At 40.1% G+C, this 17,820-nt stretch overlaps 1 protein-coding gene across 1 annotated transcript in view; it reads left to right on the forward strand.

Annotated features, from left to right (window-relative positions):
• LOC130097675 (NLR family CARD domain-containing protein 3-like) overlaps positions 1-9,178 on the forward strand; it is a 29,818-nt gene extending 20,640 nt beyond the window's left edge. The window contains exon 6 of the mRNA XM_056264618.1: positions 9,001-9,178. Coding sequence (XP_056120593.1) covers positions 9,001-9,178 — 178 coding nt within the window. The remainder of the gene's footprint in view (positions 1-9,000) is intronic.
• Positions 9,179-17,820: the final 8,642 nt, after the last annotated feature.

Genomic DNA, 17,820 nt, shown 5'->3' on the forward strand with positions numbered 1-17,820 from the left:
ACCTGAACGAACCATCAACAATTAATTTCACCCTTGTATCGTTTCTTAGGCGGGTAATTCAATTTGATATAAATTGCACCAGGTCAGTTACGTCTGGAGGCGTTACTTGCTTGTCCTTTGCGTTGCTTTGGGGATTCTCCTTTTTGTCGTAAAGGGGGTTTCCCGGTCCGTTGGTTGGCTGATCTTCTCGTGTGCCTGGATAGATCTTTGGACAGCCAGTCACGTGGTGTGTTGGCGCGGATGAATGAAAGTCTTTGAAGTTGAAAGCTGGTTTTGCAGTTGAAACGTTAAAACGAAACTTTGCAGCAACACTTAACTTAGAACCGAGACTTTTAACGGAAAAGAAACAAACTAAGAAAAGAAAGGAAAGTGTGACGAGATGGCTTCAATTAAATCTGTTTTAACCCATATCTTGATTTGGGTCATTTGTCTCTACGTCTACATGGTTACTATAACCATCGTCGGCTCCACCCGGCGTCGGGCATCACAAGAGCTTAGAGAGCGAGTCCAGAGAGCTTTTCCCGAGAGCGTTCAGAGAGCATCACAAGAGAGAGGATCACAAGAGCGTTCAGAGAGAGAGAGTTTCTGTGTTCGGGTCTAAGGTTTTAAAGTCCAATGTTTTGTCCCGCCTCCTGGAGGAATTTGGAATTCGGACAATAAGATACTATATGGTTATTTGAGAGGGGGGGTCTTTTCTATCCCCCCCCTTCTCTCATCGCGAATCATGTGTTCTCTGTGGTCTCATTGTTCTGCAGGCCTTAGCAGAGAGAACAAGAGGCGACAGTTTAGACATTATTACTATTATAAGAACATAAACATTTTTACACAGATTTCAATCAAGCCACCTTCTGAATTAATAATATATGAGCATAATGATAGGAAACACGACACTTTCATTCCAGCATCTCATAGCATAACAATTACATGACTTAGATGTGATCTAAGCAGAATAGTCCCATACAGGGGTTGTAAAACACAATATATAATTATGTTATGTTATATCATTTTGATTATGGGTCAGTCAGGAATTGTTCTGGGATGAGTTTTATGGATTTTGATATGTAAGAAAGTCCTTATGTGTGTGTGTGTGTGGGTATCCTTATGGTCCGCATCTGTCACATCCGTGGTGTGTACCACGTGAGAGTTTAGTTCGCATATCATGAGACCTTGGTCCTTAAAGAAAGGCTTCTTGTTTCACCATTTCTGAACAGATCTGTTCTTGCCAAATTATAAAACATTGACAACGTTCTCCCTTTAGTTAAGCAACAAAAGGTCTTCTTGGCTCATAGCCTCAGGGATAATTTGGAATATGCAGCCCCTTGTGTTTGGTTATGTCTGAAAGCTTCAATTGTGTTTGGTCCATTCTCAATGTTGCTACAAGATATAAATAAGTGTTCATGCATCTTCACTCTGTGGGATGTGGAGACAAATGCCTGTGTGTGTGTGTGTGTGTTTGTATTCATACTTTGCAGTCACGTGACTACCATGGATACCTGGCGGGCAACAAACGGGTATTTTCAATGTAGAGTCCTGTAGTTCCAGGTCTTTCTAGTAGCTATCAAGTCGCTGCATAACTATGGACTAGGATTAATTCCAAGGTATCTAAATTGTGTAAAGCAGACAAGGTTTTTTTAAGATAATGGAGCAGTAATAATTCCTCCGTAAATAATCTAGCTCTACTGTTGGGTCATCTCTGGTTCTCATTGAAAACCATAGATATCACAAACCTCAAAACAACCTATCACACACTTGTTGTTGTTAGCAAAATACGACAGCTGTTACTGTGCATTTACTGTAGCCTCATAACACAAACAGCTGACTCGCCGAACCAGCTGGTGGCGTTGATTGACGAAACTACAGGGTAACTTAAAGACACGATTAATTACATGATCATACACCCATTGTATTCAAACAAATGTTGAAATTACCTTTGATGGAGTGATGGAATGATCACTGCACAGACGTGTATACTGTGAAGGTTGCTTATCTCATCTGGTTAGTGCAACCAATCGCACAACAACTAAGTTATCTGGCATGTCATTTACACCTCGAAACACCAACTTTTGTATAAAAACTGGTGACGTCCTGGCAAGATCCTTGACTAGTTTACTGGGATTCGTTGCTGGAGAACGACGTTCTTGCCCGCCAGGCGCCAGCCAGTACTTGTGACGTCACGTGCAAAGTGTGAATTGTCCGTATCTCAGGAGATCAAAGTATCTGAGCTTCTCCAACCCTTACAGTGGTCGTTTATACAGCGTTGCTATTGACGACGGACATTATCAGGAAATATCAGACCACTGAATGTTGTGACTGACCAATCAGAATACAGTATTTCTAGAGAGCGTGTTATCTGGCATGTCATTTACACCTCGAAACACCAACATTTGTATAAAAACTTTTCATTTTAATGCATGATGTGGAGGCAAAAAAACACTGGATGTGAAGAGAGCTTGTGTATATGTGAATTACCTGTGGCTGTGCAGTGTCTCTCTACTTATAGTGAATTACTATTAATTACTTCAAAAACAGCAACATTGGTTCCTCGTTACTTATAAATATAATGTAGCTTTAAAATAGCGAAGCTATTTTATTAGTAAAAGTCATAGTGCAGCAATGAAAACAATCTTTCTGTGTATGACAAATGAGCGAATCAAAAATGAATAAATATTATCTATTTGTCTTTAATATATATAAAATATGTTACTGAATAAATGATTTAAGGAGCTGTTCATGAGAATTTGTTAAATGGTCATATGCTGTTGTTTGACAGGTGAACAGACAAACTTAAGTCAAGTCAAGTCATCCTCATTTATATAGCGCTTTTAACAATGTAGATTGTTTCAAAGCAGCTTTACAGAGACATATAATACAGTGGTATGAAAAAGTTTGGGCACCCCTGTAAATTTTCATGATTTTCTTTTATAAATCATTGGTCTCTCGCTCGCTCGCTCTACGCGGTTTCTAGCACAATCTCTGTCTCGCATGCACGCTCGCTCTAGATTGCGGGAGATTTTTAACGAATTTGCGGTATAACTAGTCGATCACGAGTGGCTCAACAGGTAGATCTGTAGATAAACTCATCTTTCAGGCATTTAACCGGCCGGGTTGACATTTCAGCGTGAGAAATCGGGAGTGTGGCGTGTGAGCGTGTGAAACCAATCAAATGCGGGTGTCTCACGGCCAATGCGTGAGAGTTGGCAGCTCTGAATTTAGGCACCACAAAATAATAATTATCTCAATATTTTGTGCATCCTCCTTTTGCATAAATAACGGCCTCTAAACGCTTTCTATAGCTTCCATTTAGAGTCTGGATTCTGGCGGAAGGTATTTTGGACCATTCTTCTTTACAAAACATCTCCAGTTCAGTCAGGTTTGATGGTTTATGAGCATGGACAGCCCGCTTTAAATCATACCACACATTTTCAATAATATTCAGGTCTGGGGACTGAGATGGCCATTCCAGAAACGTTGTACGTGTTCCTCTGCATGAATGCCTTAGTAGATTTTGATCCAGCCCCGGCGCAACTTCAACTTTGTCACTGATTCCTGGACATTGTTCTCCAGAATCTGCTGATATTGAATGGAATCCATGCGACCCTCAACTTTAACCAGATTCCCAGTCCCTGCACTGGCCACACAGCCCCACAGCATGATGGAACCGCCACCAAATTTTACTGTAGGTAGCAAGTGTTTTTCTTGGAATGCTGTGTTCTTTTTCCGCCATGCATAACGCCCCTTGTTTTGCCCAAATAACTCTATTTTAGTTTCATCAGTCCACAGCACCTTATTCCAAAATGAAGCTGGCTTGTCCAAATGTTCTTGAGCATACCTCAAGCGACACCGTTTGTGGCGTGTGCTGAGAAAAGGCTTTTTCCGCATTACTCGTCCATACAGCATCTCCTTGTGTAAAGTGCGCTGAATAGTTGAACGATGCACAGTGACACCATCTGCAGCAAGATGATGTTGTAGGTCTTTGGAGCTGGTCTGTGGGTTGACTGTGACTGTTCTCACCATCCTGTGCCTCTGCTTATCTGAGATCTTACTTGGTCTGCCACTTCTGGCCTTAACTAGAACTGTGCCTCTGGTCTTCCAAATTCCTCACAATGTTCCTCACATTTGAAACTGAGAGCTCAGTTGATCTCTGAGACAGCTTTCTGTATCCTTCCCCTAAACCATGATGTTGAACAATCTTTGTTTTTAGGTCATTTGAGAGTTGTTTTGAGGCTCCCATGTTGCCACTCTTCAGAGAAGATGCAAAGAGAAGAAATACTTACAATTGGCCTCATTAAATACCCTTTCTCATGATTGGATTCACCTGTGTATGGAGGTCAAGGGTCACTGAGGTTACCAAACCAATTTTGAGTTCTAATAATTAGTGCTAAAGGTATTGAAATCAATAAAATGACAAGGGTGCCTACATTTATGCACATGCCTAATTTAGTTTAAATAATTCTTGCACACTTTCCATAAATCATATAAACTTTATTTCACTTCTCAAATATCACTGTGTTTGTCTCCTATATGATATATTTAATTGAAATTTCTTATCCAGACAACCAATGATTTATAAAAGAAAATCATGAAAATTTACAGGGGTGCCCAAACTTTTTGATACCACTGTATAAGGTAACAGAGATTGGTTTGGCTTTATAGTGGTTCTTGAATAATGTTGTTTCCAGCTAATGTTAGTTTTGATTGATTCACTTCCGTCGAAATGATCATTTGTTATTAAATTAGGGGCTGCTAAGACGACACCGTTCTCTCTAAACAGACTTTAAACGCAAACCTGTGATAAACGCTGATGGCGTTCACATGCGCATTAAGAATTGATTCTATAGTAATGTGTGTTTGAATTTATGTGCGCAGGTTTTGTAATTCTCTACAAACCATGCCTAAACAAACTACTTGTCTTGCCTATAAATTTTGATGCAGAATTTTATTTTATCATTTCGGGTAGGTACGCGAAACCGGAATTTCCACAATGCTTTATCTGTAGAGTGCAGAGATGTATAAAGTACTAGAAACCCGGACTTGAGTAAAAGTACAAGTGCTCTATCAAAAAAGTGACTTGAGTAGAAGTTGAAGTGCTCTTTAAGCACCACACTTAAGTAGAAGTACTAAAGTATTTAACATTTTTTGTACTTAAGTATTGCAAGTAGTTTATTTTAAAATTCACTACTCAAGTAGTAAAAGTACAAGTATTGTGTTGTAGTTATTAAAGAAAGCAGTCAAAAGTTTGAACATCATATTGTTTTTATTTCAAATGATTAACCTAAAGGACACTCACAATTCCTTTGGCTGTAGCAGCAGTACAAGGACAGGAATGTACAAGAAAGAACACCTTAAAACACTGAGCTTGACTCTTTGTAAACAAAAACAGATCAAGCACGTCCCTTCCCCCTTTAAAACATCCCTCCCTTCTCTTCCCTGCTTGTGCTTTTTTTTCTCTCCACAGTCCTTTTTTGGAAGTTACACATTTTCTTTTCATCCCCAACTTGTTAGGGCAACTAAAAGATCCAGTAGGCCACATTCAAGAATTTCTAATCTTATGTTAAAACAACAGTGATTAGAGCACCTAAAAACACTGAGCTTAACTCTTCTTTGTAAACAAAAACAGCTCAAACCTAAAAACTTTCCCCTTTAAAACATCCCTCCCTTCTCTTCCCTGCTTGTGCTTTTTTTTTCTCCACAGCTTATTCCCTTCTTAAACTGGTAGGCATAAAGCAGTCATATTTAGGAAGTTAGAAATCTTTTGTTTATCCTCAAAAGTAGTTGGTTTTCCAAATTGAATGTATTTAGTCTCGCTCTTCTAGGGCTAAAGACTAATCCTGCAATACTAAAAAGCCTCTCGCAGGCTGCTGATGCTGGAAGGGATGTGTTTAACTTAACAAACAACTTGCACACAGCTGGAAAAGACTTGAGCAAGTCCATGTTATCTGCTGAACAGGACAAGTATGCATCTAGCTGTTTGGCGCTGTCTTGTGCCTTCGAACCCTGCATGCCAGAAAATAAGTCGTATTCATCAGATGAGCTGGACCTGTTGACCTCACCGGACTGCAACGAGGGGTCTTCAATGCGTCGTTTGATATAGTCCATTCCTGAAATATAAGAGTGTGTTATAAACAATAATAATAGTTTCAACCCATCATGACAGGAACCACATATTTGACACAATGACATTGTCAGTAAGAGAATGATTTTAATGGAAATGACGACTTTATACTTCAAATAATTCCCTTAAACAAAAAGCCTTTTGCAGCATTTACAGCCTAGCAGACCATAGACAGGAAGGCTTGGCTGCCATACTACTAGGCTAAAGAGGAAGGCTCCCATACCACATCATTTCTTACTCTAACACCACAATGCCCTGTTTACAGGTATGTTTGCTATATTTTCTATGTAGGACAAGCTCATGTGTTTCCATAAAAAAAAAAAAGAAAATTCAAAGTAATCCCAAACTTTTGAGCGGTACGGTATGTGTGACTCGTGATTACAAATTGGTAAAATACACACATAATGCACCCATACACTATTATTTCTTACCTATTTTGATTGTCTCATCGTCCTGTGTCCAATTTGTCTTAAATTTTGGAAGCAGAATAGCAGCAGCCACCAGCTCTTGGTCTTCCATCATAGGGCCAAAGCGATTCTCAATGCCCACCTGCAAGGCATCCACAAGCGTACTTCAGCGGTAGCTTGATCCTGTTCAGCTTGATTTTCAGGAGCTTGACGGTTGGGAGCAGCCAACCCATCTGGACATTGGTTTCAGCTTGCAAAATGTTAGTTGCTTGGGCGACTGGAGTCATGACAGCAGCATACTCTGACAGGAATGCAAGTTCAGCTGGATTAAACCTGTGATGAAGACAAGAACATCTACAATAAGAGACAAAAAAACAGCATTGCTACATGATCAGATCATTATCATGCAATGGATTGGTACATCATTCAATGTTAATCATTCAATTCAATGTTGTACAAGTAGACAATATGGATCAGAATTAAGTTTGACAGAAAGAGTCCCATATGAAACATTTTTAAACTTACATTGGAACCTTCAAATCTGTGCAGACAACTCTCACGTGCGGTCTTCTTGAAGTTCTTAATCGCTTGATTCGCTCAATGATGACGACAAGCCAGCTTCATCAAACCTGGTAACAGAGCCATCTACCGCTCTGGCAACGATAATGCGGTTTTGGAATGATTCGTAACATTTTTATAATTGTAACGAGTAACGATGCAGAACATAAAAAAATGATCGAAGTAAAAGTATTAAACTCATCGAAAATATGTACTGAAGTAAAAGTGGAAGTATGAGAAAAAAACAATACTCTAGTACAGTGTTTCCCAACCCTGTTCCTGGCGGCACACCAACACTGCACGTCTTCTTTGTCTCCCTAATCAAACACACCTGATTCAACTCGTCAGCTCATTAACCCATGTGATTATGAGCTGATGAGTTGAATCAGGTGTGTTTGATTAGGGAGACAAAGAAGACGTGCAGTGTTGGTGTGCCGCCAGGAACAGGGTTGGGAAACACTGCTCTAGTAGACTACAGATACAGCCTTTTAGTACTTAAGTACAGTAGTGAAGTAGTTCTACTTCGTTACTATACATCTCTGGTAGAGTGGTATAGGATCCTCCATAAGGAGAGGATAGTTGACACTTCAGCACTGCATTGTCATCGGGTCCAGGCGAAGGTCCTTCGTCAGATCTGGATACGGCCTGGATCCGGCAGGCTGCGGGAAAACCTCGGGATAAACAAAGACACTAAATTAGCGTAGATGCCATTCTTCTTATGATGTAATGAGTACATCAGGATTTAAGGGAAATGTTCCCAGTTCCGGCTGACCTAATCTATGCAGCCTAACATTAAATTATAGAAGTCGATAATGTATTATGTGAATGCTAGGTCAAAGAGATGTGTCTTTAGTCTAGCTTTGAACTGACAGACTGTGTCTGCTTCCCGGACCATGTTAGGAAGACTGTTCCAAAGTGTTGGTGCTAAATAGGAAAAGGATCTACCGCCAGCAGTCGATTTAGATATTCTAGGTATTATCAACTGGCCGGAACTTTGAGATCGCAATAGACGTGAAGGACTATAATGCGTTAAGAGCTCGCTCAAGTACTGCGGAGCTAAACCATTTAGTGCTTTGTAAGTAATCAGCAATATTTTAAAATTGATACGATGTTTAATAGGCAGCCAATGCAGCTGCCTATTAAATCAATACATTAACAAATGTAAAGAGAGACTGAATGAAGGTAAATTGAGATTGTGAGAATCTCTGCATCCTTCCAAACAATCCTTAAATTTTGACAAACTAAAACTGTATTATTCCTCAACTTCTGTCTCACTGCTACATTCTGTTGTTATAGGATTCTTTCTCCAAACTGCCGTTTCAAATAATTGTCGAAGGGGTCGATTATAAACTGTCACAGTGTCTGGTTTATGTTCCCTGGTGTCCACTAGAGGTCCTCCTTCTCCACGGTGTCATTCACTTTTGGAACTACATTCCCCACAATCCTTGTCTGCGCTCATCACTGTTCATTGCACTCAGCTGTTTCCCATCATGATTGTCATGTTCTGTGTGTATATATACACTGCCTGTTTAGTGTTTGTTACGGAGTCGTTGTTATTCGTCAGACCACCTTGTAGTCTGCCTGTTTCTGTTTTGTTCGGTCTTGGATTGATATTATGGACTTTGACCCCCTGCCTGAACTGTTGTGCGTACAGATTATCCAAATAAATTACTGCTATTGGAACTTACCTGTTTGTGTGTGTACCGTGACATAAACGCCTCTGAGGTTTCACAAACAGTCAGTGGATGGTCATGCTGCGGTGCTAGGAGAAAATATAAATACTTAAAAAAGACCATGCTTAAATTAGACTGGACCTGTTAATGGTGCCGTGGATTAAGTCTCTATTTCTGATTGTGAAGTTCCTGCTTATCTGAGCTGTAGATCCTGAACTGAGAGACTGAAGAGTGTCTTTCTTCTCTACAGGTTGAGGGATTGTGGTGTTACAGATGAAGGTTGTGCTGCTCTGACTTCAGCTCTGAGATCAAACCCCTCACACCTGAGAGAACTGGATCTGACTGGAAATGAACTAAGAGACTCAGATGTGAAGCTGCTCTCTGATCTGAAGGAGGATCCACATTATAAACTGAAGACGCTTCTGTGAGTAGTTATGATTAAAACTATTCATATTTTAAATGAAAGTTAATTTAGTTTCTTAATTTACTTTCCTTGTAATGGTGAATTACACACAATATAGGCTACACGTTTAATAAGAGTTTAATTCATTTATTTTTTTATAATAGTTTATAGCAGCAATTAACTACCTTCAAGTTTCTTTGTTTTTCAAACAATTCAATATTTTACTTTTATCATTGTCTTTTTATCCCTAAATTATGTATTTTAAGAGAATGTCAATGGCAAAAGAAGATAATGGTAAATATGTATCACTAGTTTCTTTATCATATGTATGTGACCTCTGGCTGTTAGAAATGTCGACCAAATTGACTATGCCACCACCACTTTTCTGGGATGGGGGACCCTAACAATGATATTTAACATTGGCAGTGCAGAAGATGTGCTTTTAATGTAGATGTTGCCACATACTGTCATAATAAATCATTACGCCTTTAACCCTCTGGGGACCAAGAACGCGCCCGCGCGTTTTGCTGTTTTTTTTTCACATAGCAGCAACATAGACTTAAAATACTCCGTAATTTATGGTCAAATAAATAAAATCAATACATGATTATAAACTATAGAGGGTCTTCTTTTTTTGTGTACACTCACATTAACATCAAAACCTTGTTTTTTTTTTTTAAATAAATAAAATAAACAGGGTGCGCTCTCAGCTCACTCTGTCTCCGCAAAAATCTTTCTGAAACATGTCTGGAAAATGAACGGAAACTCCGCTAATATTTATCACACAAACATGAAACATACGTCTAAAGAACGCTTTAAATTTCTACTTTTAAATAAAACAATTCACATTTAAAACAAATATTCTCCTGCAATGTAATCTGTCTGAAACTAAAGAGAAGTACAGTTTCTCCTGTCTCAGCTCATTTTTGTTAATTTGTTCACACCCACTCGCAGAGCGCGCTATTCATAAGATAATGTGTTGAGGCCATTTGCAAAATAGATAAACGCCCCCAGGCAAATGCTGTAAACACACAATATTTTTTAGTCAGATTAAGATTCGTCTAGCTGAGAAGTGTAAGTGTTTTGTGCTTTGTTCTAATCGCGATATAGAATAACGTTAGTGTCTGTAAACGGAAAAATAGCATAGCCTACTGTTTTGTGAATCATGTTTCTGTGTGTGTGTGTGTGTGTGTGTGTGTGTGTGTGTGTGTATGTGTGTGTGTGAATGAATGAACGCACAGATACGCACTTACAGACGAAATAAAATAACATTTCTTTGACTAGTTTTGGATAAAGTTTTTCAAATCAAATAAGCATCAAATAAGCTTAAAATAAGCCTCAAAATAAAGACATCAAATAAGCTTATGTTTTGTCAATAAACTAATCAACTAAGATGTTTGTTCCAATGCAAGCTATATGAAAATAATGAATCCTCAACTTTGAAATATGTATGATCAAACTAAGACATTTATGGAAAAAGACTATTTTCTTTTCAAGATGTTTCCAACTCTAACTTTGAACTGAAATAAAACCATGTCTATATGGTGAAGGGTGTGTGATAGAAGTGTCCAGAGTATGCACCCTGTATTTTAAAGAAGAACATTTAATTATTTGCGATACATTATTCATTCACAAAGAATTCAGGGACATTATTCATTTCCCTAAAGGTTGGAGTTTTCCACATTTTTTAAATTAAGGCATTAAGATTTTTTATTCCTCTTTTTAGTCAACTTTAGCATGGGTGTTTTCACTTATTCTAAGCAGTGTGTGTGTGTATATATATATAATTAAAAAGCAATTTTAACCAGAAACCAGTCCTTTGTTGTGTATCTTTGGATTATGTTGTGTTGTAAATAAATCCAAACAATCTAAAAGCCATTCTTTTTTAAATCTCCTCATTCTTTGTGCAAGGCTCCTCGTAATGGGGCCTGATAGCACCTAATAGGGCTATTATGGGAGGGTCTTTGTCTTTCTCAGGTGTGAAATGCATACGTATTAATGAGAGATCACGCCTCCTCGCATAAAGCTTTCTCACACTAAACACGTCATACGCATTCTAAAATACTTTATTGACTTATCTGAATGAGTAGTCAGGATGATTCTCACATAGTTTTGGAGCAAATATTCTAGACTATGTGATACAATTTTCAAAAGTCTTGTGAAGAAATAATCAATATGTGTTTTGTGGCTTTATTTCAGAAACTTTTATTTTTAAGTTTTTCAATAACCATGCATAAATAATATTCTCTCAAAAATACAAACATGTAAATACATGTTGCTCAAAGATTATGGTAGCCCCGTTTGTGCTATATAGAGTGAATTTACACCTTTGCCATTAACATGTTTATAAATAACTGAAAAAAGCACAAATGTCAGTGCATGTCAAAACATCCCAAGGGCCTCAAAAAACCCTTGGTCCCCAGAGGGTTAACACTATATTTGTATAATATGACAAAAAACTAGTTAACACTAGGGATGGTAAGATTCACAGATTCGCATCGGTGCATTTGTATCGCGATACATCGTTTCTAACATATCTGCATCGGTAAAGAAACGATTTATTCATATATAATTATTAGTAGATGCGCTATACTTTTACTATTTATAAAGTGACCAATATTTTATTATGTAACCTTTAGATTGATTTCTCCTTTCTGAACTGTTGCTCAAGCGCGTTCTCTCGTCACCACTGCTGCAGCTGCTACGTGAATATGACGTATCACAACACTATGGAGTGCGAGGCATGTCCTCCTGAGAGTTACCAGAACAGATTAACATGGCGGACACGGAACTCTATCTTCCACCAAATCATTTTAAATCCAGTGTTTGGAAACACTTTGGGTTTTATAAGCGAGATGGAAATCTTGACAAAAACCATGCAATTTGTAAAATCTGTCGCGCTGCAATAAAATATACAGGCAGTACGACAAATTTAACTACACACTTGAAGCGCCGACACAGTGTGAGTGCAACAGAGACTGCCTCCCCCTCAGAATCAGCTGTAGCTTGTACTAACCGCTGTGATACCGCTAGCAGGACGCCGGGTGAGCAAACAATTACAACTTTTTTTAAACTCCCCGCTGGCTAACAGCTCTGCTCGTTCCAAAACAATAACCGACGCGATCGCCTTTTTTATTTGTAAAGACATTCAGCCTTACAGCGTTAACGAGAATGAGGGATTCCAATACCTTCTCCATATCTTGGAGCCGAGGTACCACAAACAAATCCCTGCTTTCTATGACAAAGTTAGACGAGAGATAGCCGAGTCATTAAGCAATGCCCAAAGAGTTGCAATTACGGTTGATGGCTGGACGTCTTGTGCCACGGACTCATATATAACTGTCACCGCACACTATATTGACGATGAGTGGGTTTTGCAAAACCACGTTCTACAGACTAGAGTGTTCAATGAGGCTCACACAGGGAATAATCTAGCAGTTTTACTGCAGAACGTTTTCCGCGAGTGGAACATCAAAGACAAGAACATAGCGGATCCAGGATAATGCAAAAAACATGATGCTGGCCGGAGTTGGTGCAGAGATGGACCCCCATGTGCGATGCATCGCGCACACACTTAATCTGGCCTCGCAAAAATCGCTCAAACTGAACAGGGTGTCGGAGCTTTTGGCGAAAGTGAGGAAGGTGATAACGTTTTTTCACAGAAGCCCAAAAGCAACTGAAGTTCTATGTGAAATGCAGGTCCAGTTACACCTGCCAAACCACAAGCTAATCCATGATGTTTCCACAAGATGGAACAGTTCACTGGACATGTTGGAGCGTTTTTGGGAGCAGCAGCCTGCTGTGTTGAACACCCTGCTGTCAAAGAAGATAAAGAGGAGTGAATGCATGGCCAGCCTGACAGAGGAAGACATGACAATAATCCAAGATGTCATCAAATTGATGTCTCCACTGAAAGTGGCAACCACACTCCTCAGTGAGGAAAAAAAAAACACCATCTCAATGACCTCCCCAATCCAGGCCAAATTAAAGAGACATTTCCAGCCAGATGATGGTGATCTACCAGTCATTTCCCAGATGAAGGAACGATGAAGGAAAGTACAGAGAGAGGGATTCTTTAGGTCTGAGTGGTGATGTGCTGCAGTGGTGGAAAAAACAAGTGGATCTTCCACTGCTTACAGCATTGGCAAAGAGCTATCTCTCCATCCCAGCTACAAGTGTACCCTCTGAAAGAGTGTTTAGCACAGCTGGAGACATAGTTACTGCACAGCGCAGTTTGCTTCATCCTGATCATGTAGATCAACTGATTTTCCTGAAGAAAAACCTTAAAGTTGGACACTTAAGTTAAACTGGTTTACAGCAGCCTGTGACTGCCAATAAAAGTTTTTCATATATATTTGAATGCAGTTAAGAAAGACCTATTTGTGAAAGTTTTTTTTTAATTATTGTTAATGTTATAACAGGATCTGCTTTCTGCTCACTGAGTTAGCCTACCGGCTGAAATCACATTAGCCTGCTGGCAAGTTAGGGAACATTTCCTAAATGCTGTTGCGTAAGCTGTTAAAAGTAACTGGAGACAGGACAGGAAAGGAAAGTCTTTTTATTTAATCTTTTGGTTTTGTGAAAAACAAATATTTTGTTTGAGAAAGAGCCATGTGTAAAAATTTAGATGGCACTTAAGTTACTTTATGACTCTGTAGGCTATGTCTGAACAAAATAAAAAAAAGTAACTATCTACCATATTGAATTGCATAGCCTCATATGTTTCTCCATTGCATCATATTACATTGAATCGCATGGCGTTGAATCGAATCGAAATCGGATCGCACCGCATCGTAATAGTAGTGAATCGTATCGCATCGGTAGCTGCTTATATGTATCTTTAATGTATCGTATCGTTGGCTATGCATCGAGATGCATATCGCATCGGCCTCAGCTATGGAGATGCACATCCCTAGTTAACACTGCTGTGAGAGTGTTTCTAATACAGCGGCTGTGACAAAGTTGACATCTTTCTCTCTTCCGACTGCCATTATCAATCTCTCTCTAATTTTTTTTTTTACACTATTTTTGAAAGTTGTGAAAACACTGTTGAGGCGTTTTTCTTTTTCTATTTGAGCAAATGGGAACACAAAAAATATATTTAATGTAGTCTCTCATTCACTGTGTTGTGGAAATTTTAATATTGACTGATTGTTAATAGACATTGCATTGAAATATCATATGGTCCCTTTTATCTGTATTACTGAATTACGAGAACAGAAAGCCTTGTTTTTCTGGTATCATGTTTACACAGCGGGAGAATACAGAGCCCACACTGGTAATTTAGGTTGTAAATGAAGACCTTTTGATTTCAAGAACAAAGGACAATTTGACCTTGCCGACCTGCCTGGGAAGGAGGGGTTTACAATGCAAAAAGACTGTATATAATGTGCTGCCTGTGAAAAACAAGCAGGTCTTATATTTTCCGAGCTGGGTAGCTGCGACTGTGCGAAAAGAGTCCTCAGAGAATAAACCTTTTCTCTTTAAAACAATTTTGCCTCTTGAAAGTTTTCTTATACCTTTTGCTGCTGTTTTTATTAACCTCTGAAATTTGCTATTACAACTGCTATAGAAGTTTACCCAACTATGATGCCATCCACGTCTGAGAAACCCGGAAATGTTAACAGGGTCAATAGGATATGTCCCGTCACAAGATTTTCTTACATCTAGCCAAAAACTGTGATAGGGAATTTGGTAGTCCTATTCGTATTTTAAATGTCTATGGTCCTATTAAGCCAGACATTTAAATTGAGATTTATACATCATCTGAAAGCTGAATAAATAAGCTTTCAAGTGATGTATGGTTTGTTAGGATAGATACAATGTGGTGTAAGATACAAAAATCTGGAATCTGAGTGTGCAAAAAAAATCAAAACATTGAGAAATTCGCCTTTAAAGTTGTCCATTTATGTTGGCGATTATGCGGCATTCACTCACAAAAATAAATGTTTTATATATTTACGGTAGAAAATTTACTAAATATCTTCATGGAACATGATCTTTACTTAATATCCTAATGATTTTTGCCATAAAAGAAAAATCGTTCATTTTGACCCATACAATGTTGGCTATTGCCACAAATATATCCGTGCGACTTGTGACTGGTTTTGTGACCCAGGGTCATGTATATGCTAAATAAAATGATTTATTTAAATAAGCATTTTAAGTATTTTAATTACATTTCATTTATTTTTGTTAAGGAAAAAACATATTACAAAATACCCAAAAGTGATTAAATACGTATTTCAAATACATGTAATTAAAATACTGCCCATCTCTGGATAAGGGTCAAGGGTCATCATTCATGGGGATTTAGATGCAAAACCAAAATCTGAATGTTTAAAAACGTCTCTGGTTACTGATGTAACCTATGTTCTCTGAATAGGGAACGAGACGCTGCGTAGCTTAAGACGCTGCGTAGCTTATAGAATCACGCCAATTCATTGGCTGATGGCGCGGGCGCCGCCCTGACGCCCCTGCGTCATCATATTATATTAGCGCGCGCGCCATCTGCTCCTCAGATTTCTCTGCCAAAAAAGGAGCTTGTCGGCAGCGCAAGGAGCTTGGCAGCGAACGCAGCGTCTCGTTTCCTATTCAGAGAACATAGGTTACATCCTGCCGCCACACAAATGTCCTCCAGGAGGGCACCTCTAAAAAGGGCCTGAGAGGAAGCCACGCCCCTGGTGGAATGTGCTCTGATGCTAAGAGGTGAAGGTAGACCGCGCACCTCATAAGCCAGTGAAATAGCTTCTGTAACCCAGTGGGAAATTCTCTGCTTTGATGCGGCAAGCCCGCGGCGGCCAGCACCAAAACATACTAAGAGCTGGTTGGATTTTCTCCAACCACCAGAGCGATCCACATATAACTTCAATGCCCGGACCGGGCAGAGCAAGTTAAGCTTTCTGTCCTCCTCAGAGACAAAATGAGGAGGATGGAAAGAGCGAAGGTTAACAACCTGAGACCGGAAAGCTGTGGACAAAACTTTGGGCACATATCCTGGTTTCGGTCTCAAAGTCACTCTGACCAAGCCAGGAGCAAAATCAATACATGACTCGCTAACAGAAAGAGCTTGCAAATCCCCCACCCGCTTCAAAGAGGCCAAGGCTAACAAAAGAGTAACCCTGAGAGTCAAAATCCGCTCTGGAGCTGACTCTAAGGGCTCAAAGGGGGCCTCCGTTAAGCCCTCCAGGACGGCCGACAGGTCCCAGGAGGGGATTCCAGGGGAGCGTACTGGCTTCAGGCGCCACGCATAAAAGCTGAGACTAACCTATGGAGGATCCCTTTCCCACTCTACAGATAAAGCGTTGTTGAAAATCCGGTTTGCGTACCTCGAAGTGATAAAATAAAATTCTGTATCAAATTTATAGGCAAGACAAGTAGTTTGTTTAGGCATGGTGTGTTGGGAAATTACAAACCTGCGCACACATATTCAAACGAATATAACTATAGAATCAATTTTTAATTTGCATGTGAACGCCATCAGGTCACAGTTTCGCGTTTAAAGTCTGTTTAGAGAGAACGTCGTCGTCTTAGTGGCCCCTAATGTAATAACAAATGATAATTTTGCTGGAAGTGAATCAATCAAAACCAACTTTAGCTGGAAATAACATTATTCAAAATCGCTATGAAGCCAAAACAATCTCTGTTACCGTAAATTGTATGTTTATCTCTGTAAAGCTGCTTTGAAACAATCTCCATTGTTAAGAGCGCTATATAAATGAAGATGACTTGACTTGACTTGACTCAACTTGCCCAGGGGAATCTCATCCGATTCTCTATGAGCAGCAATAGTGGCAACGTACACTCTCAAAGTAGTAGCGGCCGCTCCAGAAGCAAACTTCTCCTGTAGGAATTCCAGCACTGAACCGACTGGGCAGTTGACTGGGTCTATAGCGTGTGCCGAACACCACGATTCAAAAACCCCCGGAACATGGACTGCCCTCAGGGACAGGAATTTGTCCTGAGACCATAGGAGAAGGCGGCGCGCATGCCTGTCCAGGGTGCGCGACCGTGAACCCCCCTGTCGGTTTACATAAGACACCACCGCCATATTGTCTGTTCTGACAATGACATGATGCCCTTTGAGAAAGGGGAGAAAGTGAAGGAGGGCCAGGGAAACAGCTCTCAGCTCCAAGCTGTTTATGTGCCAATCGAGAGTCTCTCCAGTCCAGACCCCACATGCTGGCCTGCCCTTGAAAACCGCACCCCATCCGGTTAGAGAGGCATCCGTCGTAATCATTTGGCGACCGAAAACTGCACCCATGCTGACCCCTTTCTGAAGGAAAAGAGGGTCCCGCCAAATTGAAAGCGCGCGGAAGCAACTGCGCGACACCTTCAACAGGCGAAAAGCCGGTCCTGTGGACCGGGCACCTGAGAGTTTCATCCACCACAGAAACGGTCTCATGTGGAGCAACCCTAGGGGGAGCACGGGGATGCTGCGGCCATGAGACCCAGCAGCCTGCGACAAGTGCCCACAGAAACATGATGGCCGAGCGTGAAGCGGGCCAAACATGTCAGAAGACTGGAAATCCGGGCAGGAACCAAGCGGGCCTGCATCAGAACGGAATCCAGGCGCACCCCTAAGAAGACTGTGCATAGAGCTGGGGCAAGAACACTCTTTTCTGTGTTCAACATCAGGCCGCGAGACTGAATGTGACGAAGGACAAT

The sequence above is a fragment of the Rhinichthys klamathensis genome, unplaced genomic scaffold (assembly GCF_029890125.1).
Source record: "Rhinichthys klamathensis goyatoka isolate OS25496 unplaced genomic scaffold, OSU_Roscu_1.1 h1tg000223l_1, whole genome shotgun sequence".
Lineage (NCBI taxonomy): Eukaryota > Metazoa > Chordata > Actinopteri > Cypriniformes > Leuciscidae > Rhinichthys > Rhinichthys klamathensis.